Source organism: Ilyonectria robusta (genome assembly GCF_021365365.1).
Source record: "Ilyonectria robusta strain PMI_751 chromosome Unknown BGZ61scaffold_2, whole genome shotgun sequence".
Taxonomy (NCBI): Eukaryota; Fungi; Ascomycota; class Sordariomycetes; order Hypocreales; family Nectriaceae; genus Ilyonectria; species Ilyonectria robusta.
In genome coordinates, this window is record NW_025764436.1 from 2,813,218 (window position 1) to 2,828,631 (window position 15,414).

A 15,414-nucleotide genomic window follows, 5' to 3' on the forward strand; every position below is an offset into this window, starting at 1 on the left:
CAGCGAGCCTTTGAAGATTTTTTATTTAGGGCAAGAGGAGTTTGAACTCGAGGGAAGAGCTTTACTGAAATACAACACCCTCAACTAACACAGACTCAAAACTGCTCGGACTGTTATTGGGCAGCCTTAAGTCTCTTCGAGAATCCGTAAGTAAAGTGGCAAGTAAAGTCTGGATAAGGATTGACGCTAGCCCCACGTAAAGAACTATAGCTGGCAGGTGATATGCCCCTGAAAATTGTTAGTGTTGCGTGGCAACGCAGTTGGCTATGGTCGACCCCTGAAACAGTTTAAAAACATGCAGACATAAAGCGGGCCAGCAACATGCTGGACCTTGGCGCTGAGGTTTCACGCGGCTACAGTCCTGATCCTTCGCCTTAAGAGGGCATACTAAGTTAAGCTCAGTCACTCTAGAACGGTATTGTCAGCAGTGGGCAGGGGCCTCGAGTTGTGCGAGCGAGTTTTCCCTTCACCACGACGCAACAAAGACATATCTACACAGTCGAAAGCGGGGTGAACTTCTACTAAAGAAACTCAGCGTCCAAAAGGAACCGACTAAATATTGGGCTTTACGTGTGGGTAAAAGCTATCCCAGTTGACAATGAACGTGGCTCTTCCTAATCCGGTCATCAAAGTCTGGTTGCGAGTATCGAAGCCATCACAAGCCATCACAAGCCCCAGCCAACTGCCGCCAGATTAAAAAATACCATCATGTACTCAACTCAACTAGTATCTGTCAGACTTTAACTTGCACTAAATCCGGAAATGTTCAAGCTGCAATTAATTGTGCTCGCGAATAGGCCCCGCAGAGCCCACCAAACCCCGGTGGTGTGGGGCCGGAATCCGGAGGGCTCCTGAGCCCGGGCCCGGCATGCATCCGGGTGGTACAGTCACATGACAGACCGGAAGAGGGAAGTGCCAAGCCCCGGCGAAACCGGCGGCGGTCGAGTGGGCACCGCATGCACAGCCGGGGCCGGACCAGGTCAGCCCCCCTACAGAGAAACAATACGACACTGGACCCTGGTGAGGGAGACGTAGTTGGATCCAAAATATCGTTGGGCCCTGGGCAGAATTCCATCTGGACTGTTAGGCTTTGCGCACTGTGAGTGCGATATCGAAATCGAGAGCGGTTGAGATAGTTCACTCAGGGCCAAGTCCCGCGCCCGGGTACCAGACAAACGAAGACCTCCGATGAAGTTCTCCTCATTAACGACTTAGATCAATTAATTTTCGTTCCCTGTACTTGCTACTGCTGGATTTGATTGGCTACATGATTTCATGAGATCCTCATCTATTATGTGCCCCCACTACTGCCTCCCTACTTCTCTAGCACCACGGACTGCCAATTCGACAACCACGCAGCTTGAGGTTTCTTCTTGTCCTGCACCTCGGAACTAGACTCGCTTCTGGACACCCGTCGGCCTTTCATGTATTTAAATATCTGGACTTAGTTCGGGCGCCTATTCTAAAACTTGCACGTTGACACTTTCACTTCTTCGCTTTCGCTTATTTCACGATCTTGTCTGCAAGTCAACTTATGCTTATCCACCCACTCTAATCTAAATGCGGCATGGAGTGCGGACGTCCCAATTAGGTAGTGGGGCAGTGGAAAGGGTGTGGGGCGGGCAGGCTCGGCAATCGCCACACTTAAAAATTGCAAGGGTCGTCAGCTCTCATTGACAGACAATTTCATCTCAACAGGCCACATTGAGGTGTTCAATCCGGGTATCGCGGCTTAATTAGACTGTCGACATGACTGAATGTGCATCAACCGGCCCACTCTTACGGGGACTTGAGTTGCCCCCAGAGGTAGAGAGTCTTGGCGGGTCGCTGGAATTAGAGAGGTAGGGACACTGCTACCCTGCGTATAACTTTCATTCAGCATGTTGCACGATGCGGCGACGGATGGATTTGTAGAATATTCAATCGCTGCCATCTGCAATGCATGCGACGTCGGCGGCTTGGAACCTGCAGCGACGAGCTGAACCAGGTTTCACAAATGCAACGCACCAAATCATAGACGCATTAATTTTCGTAAAGCCAAAAACCAGTCAATTCTGCGTAAGGGCGCCACCAAGCTTACGCTCCATCAAATCTGGGCGGAACAAGCCTGCGCCTTCTCCAGCAGTCTTGTGCGACCTCTGCGACGCGGCTGGTAAGACCGTTGTCGCGCTGCGTGCAAAATGAAAGAACGAAACACGCGCAATCCTTCGCAACCAAGTAATACAAACCTGATTCCTGCAATCTATCTAGTATTATGTTCACTGAAAATCTTGCAATATATGATCAATTCCCCCAAGCTTTAGACACACCAAGGCGCTTCTCAAGATGCCCTTCATTTTCTCGGGGTGTCTTCACCGCCCATTTCGTAGACAGGGTCACGTTCGCGAGCCTCATGGCCTGGAGCTTCATATGCCGGAGCAGGAGCAGGAACAGGGGCAGGAGAAGGTGTTTGGAATGGCTGCGAATGTCCCCAACCGGCCTGGGAGATTGGGCTGATGGCGGGGTTTTGCCCACTCATTGATGACTGCCGCCAGTCGGACTGAACGGGCGAGGTCGCCATGGCGTTCTTCATGTCGGGCGCATTGTTCATTTGCATTTGCTGCATTTGCTGCATTTGCTGGTGTTGTTGCTGGTCCATAGGGGCAGGGGCGAAGTAACCGGGGTTTCCTTGGACCACTGGAGCCTGATTGACCGGTGGCTCGGTTGGCTTCTTCTTCTTGCGGAGAAAGTAGATGGCGGCGATGACAATGATCGCGATGACAGCCACACCTCCGACTGCGCCTCCTACAATCGCACCAATGGGGGTCTTCTTCTTGGGGGGATCGGGAGGGGGAACGGTGGTCGTAGGGCCAGGGGGGTCGGTAGTAGTGGTCGTAGAAATCGGCTCTGTGGACGTTTCGGTATCAGAGCTGATCGGGGTCGTGACTGTGTCGTCGAGAACTGAAGTGACGAATCCAGGATCGTCTTGGCCGTCGTAGGTGAAGTCGGCGCTCTGGACTGCCGTTACAGGCGTGGATGCGCATCTGTAATCCCGTACGCCGCTCGGGAAGGCATACGTGCGACAGTATGGCGCATCGCTACCGGTACTAGATTACAAATTAGCACGCTGGAAAGGGACATGTGAACAGGTCATCTCACCATAGCAGGTTGAACTCATTACTCTGGCACACGTCGTCACATTGATCGGGATCAACGGCCACGCTACTCTCGATGCATCGATTGAGAATGGCTGTGCCGCAAAGAATCGCGTCCACTTCCTTCACTTCCCACGCACATGTCGCGCCGTTCTCACAAGTAATCCCCACACCGGCGGATCCCGACAGGTATCCACAGGTCTTGTCCGGGGACATGGTGATGGTGTAGGTGACGCTGCTGGTTGTTTCGGCCTGGCGATGTTTCAACCCGAGGTCCTGGATGTTTCGCAGTTCTGCTTGGAGCCCCAGAAGGTCGGCCGTGGCTGTTGGCATGGCCTGCACATACTCCTCCCTGGCTGCCTGGTATCTCGGCACCATTGCGTTGACATTTTGGAGCAGCGCGCCAAGGAGGACGGCCTCCGCAGAGAGTGGTGGCCAATACATTGAGAAACGGCCTTGACGATGATCGGAGGACAATAGAAATGAATTAAAAAGGCGATGCGCGAACGACGGAGGGGGCGCCAGGGGATGAAGTAGGCCCTGCGGGTGCTGCGCTTTACTCGTACAGTGAGGCTGGCGCCGCATGTCGCCCAGCTGACCCGATGGAGAGAAGCTGAAGCAGCCATCTGCAAGCTAAAAGAGAAGGCGTCAAGGGTATCGCATTATCGTCAATAGTCGGCCGGGCGTGACGAATGATGTTGGCTGTGGCTTGCAGGAGCTGAAGCCCAGGCCGCCTAGGCTCGCGGGCAAGCTCCAAGCAAGGCTGAGAGGGGAAATTGATCGGCGATCGGCCGATGGCCAGACTTGCGAGATTGGCTTTTTGGGGCGAAAGTCTGCCTTCTGGCACTGCGCTTGGCGTTGGTCTATTGGGCCGCTACTGTTCTGGGCTCACGAGCATTACTCAGGTTCCCTGTGCAGAGCCGCATCCTGGGGCGTCATCCCGAATCAGCGTCGTATCGGACCATGTTAGTTGGGTCAATGGTGTTGAAGAGGCGCAAACCATGAATCCTTCAACCGCTCCGAGGAGTCCGGAAGCCCAGAGCTCCCCTCTGCCGACCAGCTCTGGTGTGTGCGTCTGTTGTTTTTCAGCCAAGGCATTTCTTCTCCCTTGTTCCCTGCCAGTGCACCTACCAGGGAACCTTGTCGGTAGGGAACACGAAGGATTTTGAAGCCAGACTCCCTCCTTCATGATTCGTCGACAAATCTCCGAAACCGGTAGTGTCTTTTTTAAGCAAAATAGCCTGAACAGATCCAGCCCGTAGCAGTCACAGCGACGGCCCGTGTGTGCCATGATTTGGCATCACGGAACTCACTTGGCCTGAATGTCACCACTGTTGATTTCTTCGTTGTTGCCCTGGACAATGCTAAATACGCATTGGATCAATAGAGGCTACCATAACAAAATTGACCATAGAGTCCTGGATGAGCGACCGTGGCTCTTTCACCGAGAGTGTCGCGTCCTCCGAGAGTCTGCAGTGTTGTCCACCTGTCGCTCCACTCTGCTCCGCTGGCAGTCCCGCTACTCCACAGAGCATGCGCTACGTGATTTAGGTAGGGTTCGGAACATCAGAAGGGCTCGTCAGGTTAGCTGACGTCTAAAAGTACCGACGCACTCACTCTCTCAGTAATCGAGAGCGTCTGGATGGACATCATACCTGTTCGGCAGTGAGTTTAATCCTGGAACCACGTTGCGTATTTTTTTTTTATATCTGAATGTCACTAAATTTGCACGATTGAATAGAAACACATTGCACTACAGTTCAAAACACCCATCCTTCAATCCTTGCATCCCCACAAACACAACCGAAGCTCTGCTGTGAGACGTCTCTCCGGTTTGACAGCGTCTGTCGCATCCTCGCTCTGCCGTTTGATCTTGTCACTTGTTGTTTCTCTTCTTCGATCGGGTGACTGGCGGCTTCTTAGCTGCCCCTCTCGCTCCTTCAGCGCCCGCCTTGGTTGCTCGCTCCGAGGCACCTTTTCTAGTCGTGCCTTCGTCCGTGAATGATGTGTCGGCTCGCGCCTTGCCAGTCGTCTCGCCAGTCGTCTTGCCAGTCGCCTCGCCAGAATCTCCGCGACGAGGAATTCCGCGTGGCCGTAAGACTCGCTTCCCCTCGGGAAGCTCTTCTTCCGCCCCCGCAGCCATCGCTCCATTCGATGAATCGATCGCAGCATCGGCGGGCGAATCATCAACCGCCTTCGGCCCAGTTGCGTGAAGGCCATGGCTAGGACCATCGACACCATTTGTGTTGATCGCGCCAGGTGTGTCGGTCAAAGCATCGTCCGATTTCGTGTTTTCGACACGCTTTCTCTTGCTCCGACGCGGGTGCGTGGTATCATGCCCGGCATCAGTGACCTCGACGCGCGGAATTGTTTCTGGAACGTCTCTGGTATCCTCAAGCGAATTGGTGCATGGAACTGCCTCTGCAACGACCCCGGTATCCTGAAGCGCATTGGGGGAAGCGCTAGGAGGGAACTGCGAGTAGGCTTTGGTGCCTTCTCCGTCGTCGGCGTGCAAGTGCTGCTTTCGGAGGGCGCGTTTTGCGTCATCAACATCATCGAGAAAGCTCTGCGTAAAGACGTCCGCAGGCCTCTCCCCAAAGTGCATCATCTCGTTGCCAGTCTTGACAATGATGACGCCGTATTTGAGATCAGCTGAGGGTGGCCCATCGAGCGAAATGACATAACTCGCATTGGCAAGGTACGCCTCGATCTCGTCGGCGTGCTGGACTGGGTGATGTCTCTGAAAGCTGGGAGGGAAGTGGCATGGTGGCTTGATCTGATCATCATCGCCCATGGGGAAAAGGTGAGCATCGAGTTGATCTTCGATGGGTCGAAGGTTCAAACGCGGGGTTTTGGCGCCCCCGTCGCCAAATCCACCAAGAATCAGCTGTGTCTCTGGCTCTGGTGTGTCTGGTAGATCATAAATAGTTCCGTCAGTGGCAGTCATGGGGAGACGTTCCAGGCCTCGAGGCCGGGGCACATTTAAGTTTGGGACTTCTGGAGGATCGCCACATATAGCGTTCAAGCGTCTTATTAGAGCTCTCGCTCTCTCCCGCCCTGACACATCCATCTCTTCCTCGAGGTGACGTTGCCTCAGCTCTCGAAGCCACTTCTCCCCTCCCGAGTAAACCGAATTGTATTCGTGTAAGTCGGGCTCTGTAGATGGTGTGGAATACCCTCTTCGGCGAGCCTCTTCCTGTCTGGTCACAGCGTTGAGGTCGTAGAGATTCGCTTTTGAAAGGGGGTTGTTGGGAGTCCGGGGAGAACCCGCCGCGGCGATGTCCTGCTTCGGGGAGGATGCGTTGCTCGACATCGTTGTCTCGGAGACGATGTAGTTCTGGTTCAAATGGGGCCGAGGGTTATCGTATGCGAGTGAATTTGCAGAAGAATAAGGAAATTTGCGTGCTTGCTGGGGAGTGATGCTGTTGACAAAGAATCGCGACGAGTGCGATGGCAAACAAAGCCTCGTTGGCGGAGTTCGGCTTTTTATTCACCCGGGACCTGGCTTGAGCTTGCAGTCTGTAAGGACGGCACATGTGAGTTACACAAGCCACAAAAGCAAAGCAATCATACTGTTGGCAGAGTGAGTTCTTTGACCAATCTTCCCCCTATTTTCTTCCCTCTTCACACACTTCTCTCGCGGCCTGACCGTGACTCTTTTCCACTGGCCATCACTCTCCGCAATGGCTCCGCAGATGCTGTTCTCTCTGTTCCCAAACAACGACAACGCTCAAGAGATTCTGGAAGCAAACCCGGATTTCCAGGACACTTTCTCGGGAACGAAATGTCTCAGCTTCAGCACCGAGTTTAAGTCTAAGATCCCCTCCAGGCTCGTCTCTTTTGGGCGGAACAGCAATCATGATGTCCGCCTCCCCTCTCAACCCCCAGGACAAAGGAATTATTCCAGTGGCCAGTGCTACTTCTTTTTAGCCAAATCTGGAGAGCTGATTCTTAGGGAACTGGCGCCATCGTCAATCCGCATTTCCGTCTTTGACGCCACAGAAGATCAAAAAAAAAAGTACTCGATTCAAGGGACGCCACCCCAACGCGTTATTCCGAAGGATAGGACCGCTCGAACCATTCTCTTTCTGCAAACGGGGGCCGAATTCGTGTTCCGGTGGAGGATTCCTCTACAAGATGATAAAACGGACGTGGATTTGGTCAAACGCGCCGCCGACTTGGCTATCCCAGATATGGTGTTGACCAGTGCCTTGCCCCAAGCCTTGGCACCTGAACATCAATATACACTGCGAAGCCTTTTCTCGGCTCCAGCTGCGACCAAATCTGGCACGCAGAAATCCATCCATAGGTATGGCGAACTTGGTCAGGGAACATACGGTGTGGTTTACAAGGCCGTTGACTTGTCCTCCGGGGAGATTTGGGCAGTCAAAGAGTTCAAGCCCAAGGCTCGGACAGCCCAGTGGACAGCGTCCTTCAGACGTGAGGTCGAGATTATGGCGAGATTACAACACGTGAGTCCTGGGCCGTAATTGACTGCGATCGCGCCAACTTTGCTAACATCACTTCTAGGGAAATATCGTCAACCTTGTCCACTTCCAGAACTTCCAGCTCGGCCAACCTTGCCAGCTCTTTTTCCCCCTCTACAAAGGAAATTTGACACGTCTCCTTCCCGCCCACGAATGCATTGGCCCGCTGCCTGATGTGCCTACTTGGGCTCCGCGACTTCGAGAGAACATTCTCCAGGCTTTGCATTATCTGCATCAGAATGGCGTCGTCCATTTGGATGTTAAGCCGGATAACATCCTCTTCGATTACGCAGACGGTAATCCTGAGCCAACATTCTTGTTGACCGACTTCGGCCTGTCTGTGGCATCAAGCGAATTCAAGGGCGGCCGAGGAGGAGGGACCCGTTTCTACATGGACCCTGAGGTGGCCCGTGGAGAAAATGCCAGTTATGTATCCGACGTTTGGTCCTTCGGGATAACGTTTGGCTGCGTTCTTGGGTATTGGTGTCGGAAAGACATGTTGCTAACCGCGTTGGACTGGAACGCGAAACTCCAATCTCTTGGAAGCGATACGCAATACGACGAGTCTGATTCGGACCCAGACTATGTGCGGTGGTACGCGCGGGTGTTTTCGCTTGTTGAGCGGGGAGTACTCCCCGACATATTCACTCGATTGTTCGCCGCATCCAGCCATCGCGCGACCACGGTCGACTGCCTCAACGCATCATACGAACAGTTTTTCGGACGCCCCCAAACGCTCCCCCAGGAAGCTCGCTTCAATCTTGAGTGGCATATTCCAGCACTCAGTCCTAATGGCATGAGCTTTGACATTGTTAGAGGAGGACATGGAAAGTGAGGCAACCTGTGCCTCTCGGAGACGATGAATCAGAGCTTGGTCTTATTCGAACCCGAACTTGTTTGTTTGTTTATTCTGCATACGTTTTCAAGCACGGAGTAGAGCGCGGATGCAGGGGGCGACCTCTTGGAGACTTGTTTTTTTTTGGGTTCAGCTCGACCCGGAGCCACACCAGTCTGTCTTACCATCTTGGTCAAAATGACTTTGGCGTTCTTGTGTTCAATATCCTGTCATTTATCGCGATGGTGTCGGCGAGCACACTGGAGTTTAATAGTAGTCGGATCCTAACACAGGTAGCTAGGTGCGACTTAAAGCAGTAGCTTCGCCCAAATCTTGGGTGGGCCATGCTTTTCCCCTTCTTCGAATACAAATACATTATTCTCTCTTGTCTTATTTTCTTGATCCAGGCTGTCGCAGCAGCTCAAACCGATAAAACTGCCTTCTCGATTGCTGGATGTGTTGAGTGTGCCAGATTTAGTGTTACCAGGTGCCAGATTTGCCACCCCTGCCCACCTGTGGTCCGGTTACGCCGTCCATTCCGTCCAACTTCCCTGCTAGCGATGCCCTCTTCTGTCTTTTGGGAGTAGTCTGCGTCAAAGGGCATCTTCTACCAACAAAATATCGATTGAACTGAGGTCTTACACGATCGGGGGCCATGCATGTTCATGCATCGAGGGGAACGGGTGTGCTGCTGAGCGACCATTTGCTAGTTTCTCTTTTGAAAGATGGCTCTAAATTGCTGTGCTAATAACTTGCCATCTTACCAAGTCAACATTACGTATTCTAACCACTTTTAGCCAGGGACTGTGGGCGGTGATTTTCTCCTGGTGCGTTGTGTGACCCAACGCCCTGTGTTTCTCGTACCCGGTCGGATGCAACCATTTTGAGTAATAGTTGGGGTTTAGATCTCGTATTCGTGTCACTCCGCTCGTTTATCTGCCATTACCAGCACGTTGGAATTGGTGCGAGTGTTACAGCGGTACTGGTGTCTTGGAAATTCAGAGCCCTGATTTGGTCCGTTTTGAGGTGACAGCTACACTGCCACGCACAGGATCCAAATAAGCTTTTCTTGCAGCTGAATCGGAGCCATGTGTAATGTCGAGATGGATTAAAGAGAATCTATCAGCCGCAACCTGGCACAGGAGCGCTTAATTAGCCAACCAAGGGGCATTATCCCTGGAAGACGCTTCCCAGCTTCCCCAGATGATCCACCTCCGGGTGGTTAATTTGTCCGGGGTTTGTGTACATTATTAGGTGAGATTCCACCCCCACCAGATCTAAAGCAATTATTTTTGACGATTATGCTCGCTGACGAAGCAAATCCCTGTCGGCTACCTTGATACTGTGATGGAGCCAACGGTCCACCTGGAGTTTAATACAGTACGGAAGGCCTGTGCTAGCTTAGGCAGCCCCTTAAGGCGTTCAGTCTGCTCGAAAAATAAAACAGTATGTTTTTTTCTTCTTTCAATTAACGAGATACTTTTAGTCTCAGTACGCTCCTTCTACTGCAGCTGTCGCAGCAGCTCTTGATATTATTTTCCCTTTTCTTCTTCTTTTAGGGATTTAAAAGCAATTGATCAGTTACTTTCATTATCTCTAGCTCTCAGGAGGTAAGTCTGGTGTTGTCTTTTCTTGTCCTTCTTACCCCTCTTGTTCCTACCCTACAGACGGGTGTGGTCTGCACTAACGACCTCGCCCAAACAAAATACTTTCGTGTGATGATGTCAATGATGCCGGTGGGATAATATGCATCCATGTGGTATCCCGAGAAGAATGCATGTGCACTGTATCAGCTTGAAGCAGCAAGCCGTACCGCACCTAATTCCCCCCTCAAATGGCGTCAGCAGATATTAACGGTTGCTATTTGCCTTGCTGCTCTGGAGATTATGCATTGTAACACCGAAATCACAAGTCGACTTAACTTGCACGTGTTGTGGAGCTCGTCATCCATGACTTGGATCATCTCATTTCCAACCAGTAATTGTGAGTATTACAACACAAAACGGTACATGTCGCCGGTGGATTGGTAATCCAGCATCGGCAATAGGACATGCAATGGACAAATGGAACGCGCGATCGGATGTAATTGGGATGAAGAGTGTTCCTTTGGGGCCAGAGTGGGAGCAGCGTCGTCCATCACGATTTATTGCGGAAGTATTGTGCCATTTGGATCAACATTACTGGTTACCTTTACTGATGAGAAGCGTATAAGTAATCGGGTGGTTGTGTTTCTCGCTCGCGCCTCTGAAAATACTCAACACTATACCTGAAAAATCCTGGTCTTGTGTATTAGAAGAAATCACCGACCGGCCACCCAAACACGCCTGTCTTACATCGCCGCAATTATGCCAGCACCAATTGACCCCGAGATCAAGGATGTTGCTCCTCCCAAGAAAGATAACCTACCAATTCCAGAGCCCGCCAAGAAACGACTAACAGAGGCCGGAATTGACTTGTCGGGCGCGTACCCTTACCGTCCTTCCCGTCCTCTCTATCTCCAGGACGTCTATAAGATTCGAGATCAACCTAGGGATTACATTGATGCGGGCGCGCGAGCGGACAAGTCCAAGAAAAATCTCCTCTCAGCGGCGACGAAGGTCACTGATATCACGTCCTACATTGGTACCGAGATTGAAGGCTTGCAGCTGAAAGACTTGACAGATGTTCAGAGAGATGAACTGGCCTTGCTTATAGCCGAGCGCAGCGTAGTGTTCTTCCGGGATCAGGATTTGTCGCCGCAGGATCAAAAGAAACTGGGAGAATGGTTTGGAGAGGTTGAGATTCACGTAAGCTGCAAAACTCCGTGCATCCCAAGTGATACAACCGTGGACTTCTTCATTTGCATTCTCAGACCAATGCTAATAGCGAAATTTATAGCCCCAAGTGCCCCATGTTCCCGGAGTTCCAGGAGTCACTGTCCTCTGGCCAGATCTCATGGCTACGGAGCGGACGGCCAACTTTCGACAGCCAGGAGGAGCATCAAGGTGGCACACTGACTTGGTTCACGAGCGACAGCCGGCAGGTATCACGCACCTGCATAATGACACGGTGCCTGATGTGGGTGGTGACACGCTGTGGGCCAGTGGTTACGCAGCGTATGAGAAACTGTCACCCGAGTTCCGGAAGATCATTGATGGCCGCTCCGCTGTCTACCAATCAGCCCATCAGTATCTTGATCGTGACCACCCTGAATATGGCCCCAAGCATATTGAGCGAGTACATCCACTGGTCCGAGTTCATCCGGCGACTGGTTGGAAGGCACTCTGGGTCAACCGCGCTATGACGGACCGAATCGTTGGACTTGACAAGGAAGAGAGTGATGTAATCCTAGGCTACTTGTTCGATGTGTATGAGAAGAATGTGGACATCCAGGTGCGCTGGAAATGGACCCCTCGATCCTCGGCACTCTGGGATAACCGGTAAGCAATGATGACCCACCAATGGAATGACTGAAGATAGCGAGTTCTGACAAGTCTTAGAATCACGATGCATAACGCTAGTTGGGACTACGCTGGGAGACAGCCTCGCCATGGAACTAGAGTGACCTCACTGGCTGAGCAGCCATACTTTGACCCAAAGGCTCCTACACGACGAGAGGCGCTTGGGGTTTTAGGGAAGGATGAAGAGGAGGAGCTTCAGGAAATTTCCAAGCAGTAGCCTGTTTTACCAGTGAAGGTGGGGGAATGCAGACAAATTGAATTGACGAGGAATCTCCTGCTCAGATGGAATTTTGACAGTCAAAATGAATCATGGACATAAGTTGACCAGTCTCGGAGAAAAATGATGACAATATGTGACGTTAGTTGTTGAAATAAGTGTCAATATTGGAGCACTGGCAAACTCGTGGTATTAGAGGAATGGTACATCTTTCAGATCATGCGACCGGGTCTGCGGCATTTGACTCACTAAAGCGGATGATAAGCGGTTTGATTGCATGTATGCGTGTACAATATGCACCTGTCTGGCGGCTGACTGAGCCTATTGGAGCAGCTCGTGCGGCGCTGTCATGCAAGGAGTTGGAAGGACCAACAAATGCCTCGTTCAGGAGTTGATAACATGATTGCGCTGACGCGGCGCAAAGGTTTCATTTGTCGTCCAAAAATAACGAGTGACATTAATTCGGCAGTGCATGCGGCTTGTGACTACTTCGGTCGGCAGCTGTGGGGAGATGGTAGTGCAGAGAGACACGATTTGCTGGACTGAGATTGTGGCTTCATTGTGGTGATACACTTCACGTCGGGCTGCAGAACCGGCCCCGATGGATGAGAATCCTGGAAGGCGTGGGGGCTAAAAAAAAGGAGGTATGGGATCACCATTAGAGTATTCACCAGCCTGATTCAAAATATGAGGCGGGACCATAAATGTTCGTGAGCGAAGTGGATTCCACTCTCTTCTCTTCACACCCTCTAGTCTCGCACTTCATTACCGACGAATTCCAACATCAGGAGGGGCAACCTCTTCAGAACTAACTGTCCGACTGAATCCAATGGAGTATTCCAACACCGTCGCCTCGTGGGTCGGCGTTGGCGCGACGGCCATTGGCCTTGCATCTCTGGTGACGCAGGGCACCTTGATCCAGGAGCGATTGGATCCTTACTATGATCTCCGGGATAAAGAATTCCTTGGGCCTTGGGTCACAGTTCAGTATGCGCAAGGATGGTGCCAATTCTGGAAACCTTCCCTTCGTGGCCCAGTCATCACCGCTTCCATGTCCACGGGCTTGTGTGGCAACAACACCGTCCAGCTGACACGAAAACCGCATATGCTCGCGGGAAGAGCGTCTTGGACTGTGGTGATGGGCGTCTTTCACCCCAGATCACCTGGGCGCAATCCTTCAAGGAGTGGATCACAGCTGACGACATTCACCATGTCTTCATCCGAGACATGTGTACCTGGAAGTCAGCTTGATTACGCATATGCAAAAAGCCCGTCGCAGATGGCTCGCCCTGAAGCCTTGATTTGGTCGGGGCTAGACCTCCAGCCACTTATCAGACACCGATCCACCGCGGGTGTTCTTATATCCCGAACAACGCTTGTCACATTGCTTTGCATCTCTAATGCAAGGACAATTTTTAGCCACTGCAGCGCCTCGGGGTATCGAGCTTCGTTTCCGTCATACATTGGTCTCTGGACCATCGAGTGGCCCATTGGAGAACAGGCTTTGGTGCGCCTATCAGCCCACGACATGTTCGCCAATCCGGCCTCAGACCCTTATCCATACTCATTTGAGCAGCGGGTTGACCGCTGTATGGAAATGCTGGCAGGCATCCTTGACAACAGGCATGGGCTATGTGTCGCCTTTCCCGGGAGGAAGGCCGTCCCTGGGCGTCTCGAACTACAGCACCGGGGCTTTGCTGGATCCCACGGCAGTCGTCATTTGTACAATATGTCCGGGGGTCGTGCATACGAAGTCGACCTTTTGTTTCGACGCCCGATTTCTCAGGATGAAGTCGCGGAACTCGATGACCCAATGGCCCTGGTACTGCAGGTCCCAAGTCTTGATCCGGGCCAGACGGTACCCTTAATAGTACCTTCATATTTATGCCCTTTACTGGCCCAGGTACTGGATTCTTTGCCGTGGACAAGTCTGTCTTGGTCTATGCATCGTGGGATGCGCGATATTCTGTTAGCGTTCGGCAAAAGCACAATGGATGGCTACCGAGTCGAACTGGCAGAGTCGCTAAAGCAGGCAGTTCTGGAAAACGAGTCACTGTTGATTTTGAAGGACTGGGCCCCCAATATGGTGAGCGGAAACATGCCTAACATCGTGTATTCCTCAGTGATGGCTGGCGTGGGTGATAGTGGTGACATCGTCCGGGTAGTAACTGAAGTAGCTAAGTTACTGGTTACTGAGAGGGGAAGTGCCCTGGACGAGACCTTTTTTTGGAGGAAGCCTACGAAAGGGACACATCAAGATGGTCAGGCACTGCAATCTCCTCTTGGGTCGGATGCTATTGTTGCGCTGACCAAATTCTTCGTTTTGGAATGGAGTCAAGAGTTTGACTACCAGATGTATCATAATTTGCCTATGCACCTGCTAGTAGTATAATAGGCCCTGTTAATTTACGGAGCTTGGATATCCGGGGGTAGCTCAATCACTCGTGTTTAATCCCGATGTTCCGTCTAATAAAACGCCGGCAGAAAGGTTCCTAGTAATTCTGATGTGATGGTGTCAATACTGACAGCGTCAAGGCTGAAGGTGGATCGACTTCACTTTGGCCTGCTTAATCCTGTGCGCCTCGCATGCATGTTGAAATGTATTTCCCTTATACTCAAAATCTCTTGAAAGTTTTCCACAAGCACTCGCCATCGGGATTACTTATATCTACATATACATAACTAGATATGGAAGATAAATAGCACGGCTCAGATTGACCTAATTTCAAATTTCAAGTAATTCGCTAATTAACTACAGGTTGGTATATTTCAATATAGTAGCAATAATTATTAAAATGCCTATTAAGTTTACATATAACAGTGAGTTATCCATTTAAACCTCAGGTTGTAACATAATACCGTCAAACATTCTATTAACCTTATTGGCGATGTTTACCTTAATAAATAACTCAAGCTATAGCAGAACTATATTCTGTATGAGGCTATTTAAGTAATTAACATAGTAGCATTATAACTACAATTTCTATATATTTATTCTTAATAATAACCGCTAGGGTACTGACAGCTCAGACTAGAAGCTGAAATTAGCTTTTCTATTCCTGAGGCTTGGTTTAAAGGGTTTTAAGTTCGGGGAGGAATAGTCAACATCAAGACTAAACTTATTTTAAAGGGCAACTGGAAGCAGATAGAGAGGAGTGATTCGGAGATTTGGAACGATTTGGGAGCTTTTTCGAACTGTTCTTAAACGGGCCTTATTCGTCAATATTTAGCCGTCCAATGTCCATGACAGCCTGTGATGTTAACATGTGGAGTTTAAATGAGACTCAAAAACAAATAGATT

At 51.1% G+C, this 15,414-nt stretch overlaps 5 protein-coding genes across 5 annotated transcripts; 3 read left to right on the plus strand and 2 right to left on the minus strand.

Annotated features, from left to right (window-relative positions):
• Window positions 1-2,332: 2,332 nt before the first annotated feature.
• Window positions 2,333-3,578, minus strand: BGZ61DRAFT_554173 (uncharacterized protein; the record flags this gene model as incomplete). Its single annotated transcript, XM_046255574.1, has 2 exons — window positions 2,333-3,086; window positions 3,139-3,578. The coding sequence occupies 2 exons, from the start codon at window positions 3,576-3,578 to the stop codon at window positions 2,333-2,335; spliced, it is 1,194 nt and encodes a 397-aa protein (XP_046111096.1).
• Window positions 3,579-5,010: 1,432 nt separating this feature from the next.
• BGZ61DRAFT_527273 (uncharacterized protein) lies at window positions 5,011-6,447 on the minus strand (the record flags this gene model as incomplete). Its single annotated transcript, XM_046253086.1, has 1 exon — window positions 5,011-6,447. The coding sequence occupies one exon, from the start codon at window positions 6,445-6,447 to the stop codon at window positions 5,011-5,013; it is 1,437 nt and encodes a 478-aa protein (XP_046111097.1).
• Window positions 6,448-6,817: 370 nt separating this feature from the next.
• Window positions 6,818-8,456, plus strand: BGZ61DRAFT_527274 (kinase-like domain-containing protein; the record flags this gene model as incomplete). Its single annotated transcript, XM_046253087.1, has 2 exons — window positions 6,818-7,606; window positions 7,665-8,456. The coding sequence occupies 2 exons, from the start codon at window positions 6,818-6,820 to the stop codon at window positions 8,454-8,456; spliced, it is 1,581 nt and encodes a 526-aa protein (XP_046111098.1).
• Window positions 8,457-10,801: 2,345 nt separating this feature from the next.
• On the plus strand, window positions 10,802-12,448 carry BGZ61DRAFT_502854 (uncharacterized protein; the record flags this gene model as incomplete). Its single annotated transcript, XM_046251745.1, has 4 exons — window positions 10,802-11,242; window positions 11,334-11,875; window positions 11,936-12,288; window positions 12,363-12,448. The coding sequence occupies 3 exons, from the start codon at window positions 10,802-10,804 to the stop codon at window positions 12,111-12,113; spliced, it is 1,161 nt and encodes a 386-aa protein (XP_046111099.1). The 3' UTR covers window positions 12,114-12,288; window positions 12,363-12,448.
• Window positions 12,449-12,804: 356 nt separating this feature from the next.
• BGZ61DRAFT_441804 (uncharacterized protein) lies at window positions 12,805-14,763 on the plus strand. The gene has a single exon (XM_046244637.1). It carries the CDS (start codon window positions 12,943-12,945, stop codon window positions 14,503-14,505), a length of 1,563 nt encoding a protein of 520 aa, XP_046111100.1. The 5' UTR covers window positions 12,805-12,942; the 3' UTR covers window positions 14,506-14,763.
• The last annotated feature ends 651 nt before the right edge of the window (window positions 14,764-15,414 follow it).

Bases quoted from the DNA above. Each gene is read 5' to 3' on its own strand.
- BGZ61DRAFT_441804 (XM_046244637.1), top strand. From the start codon at position 12,943: ATGGAGTATTCCAACACCGTCGCCTCGTGGGTCGGCGTTGGCGCGACG.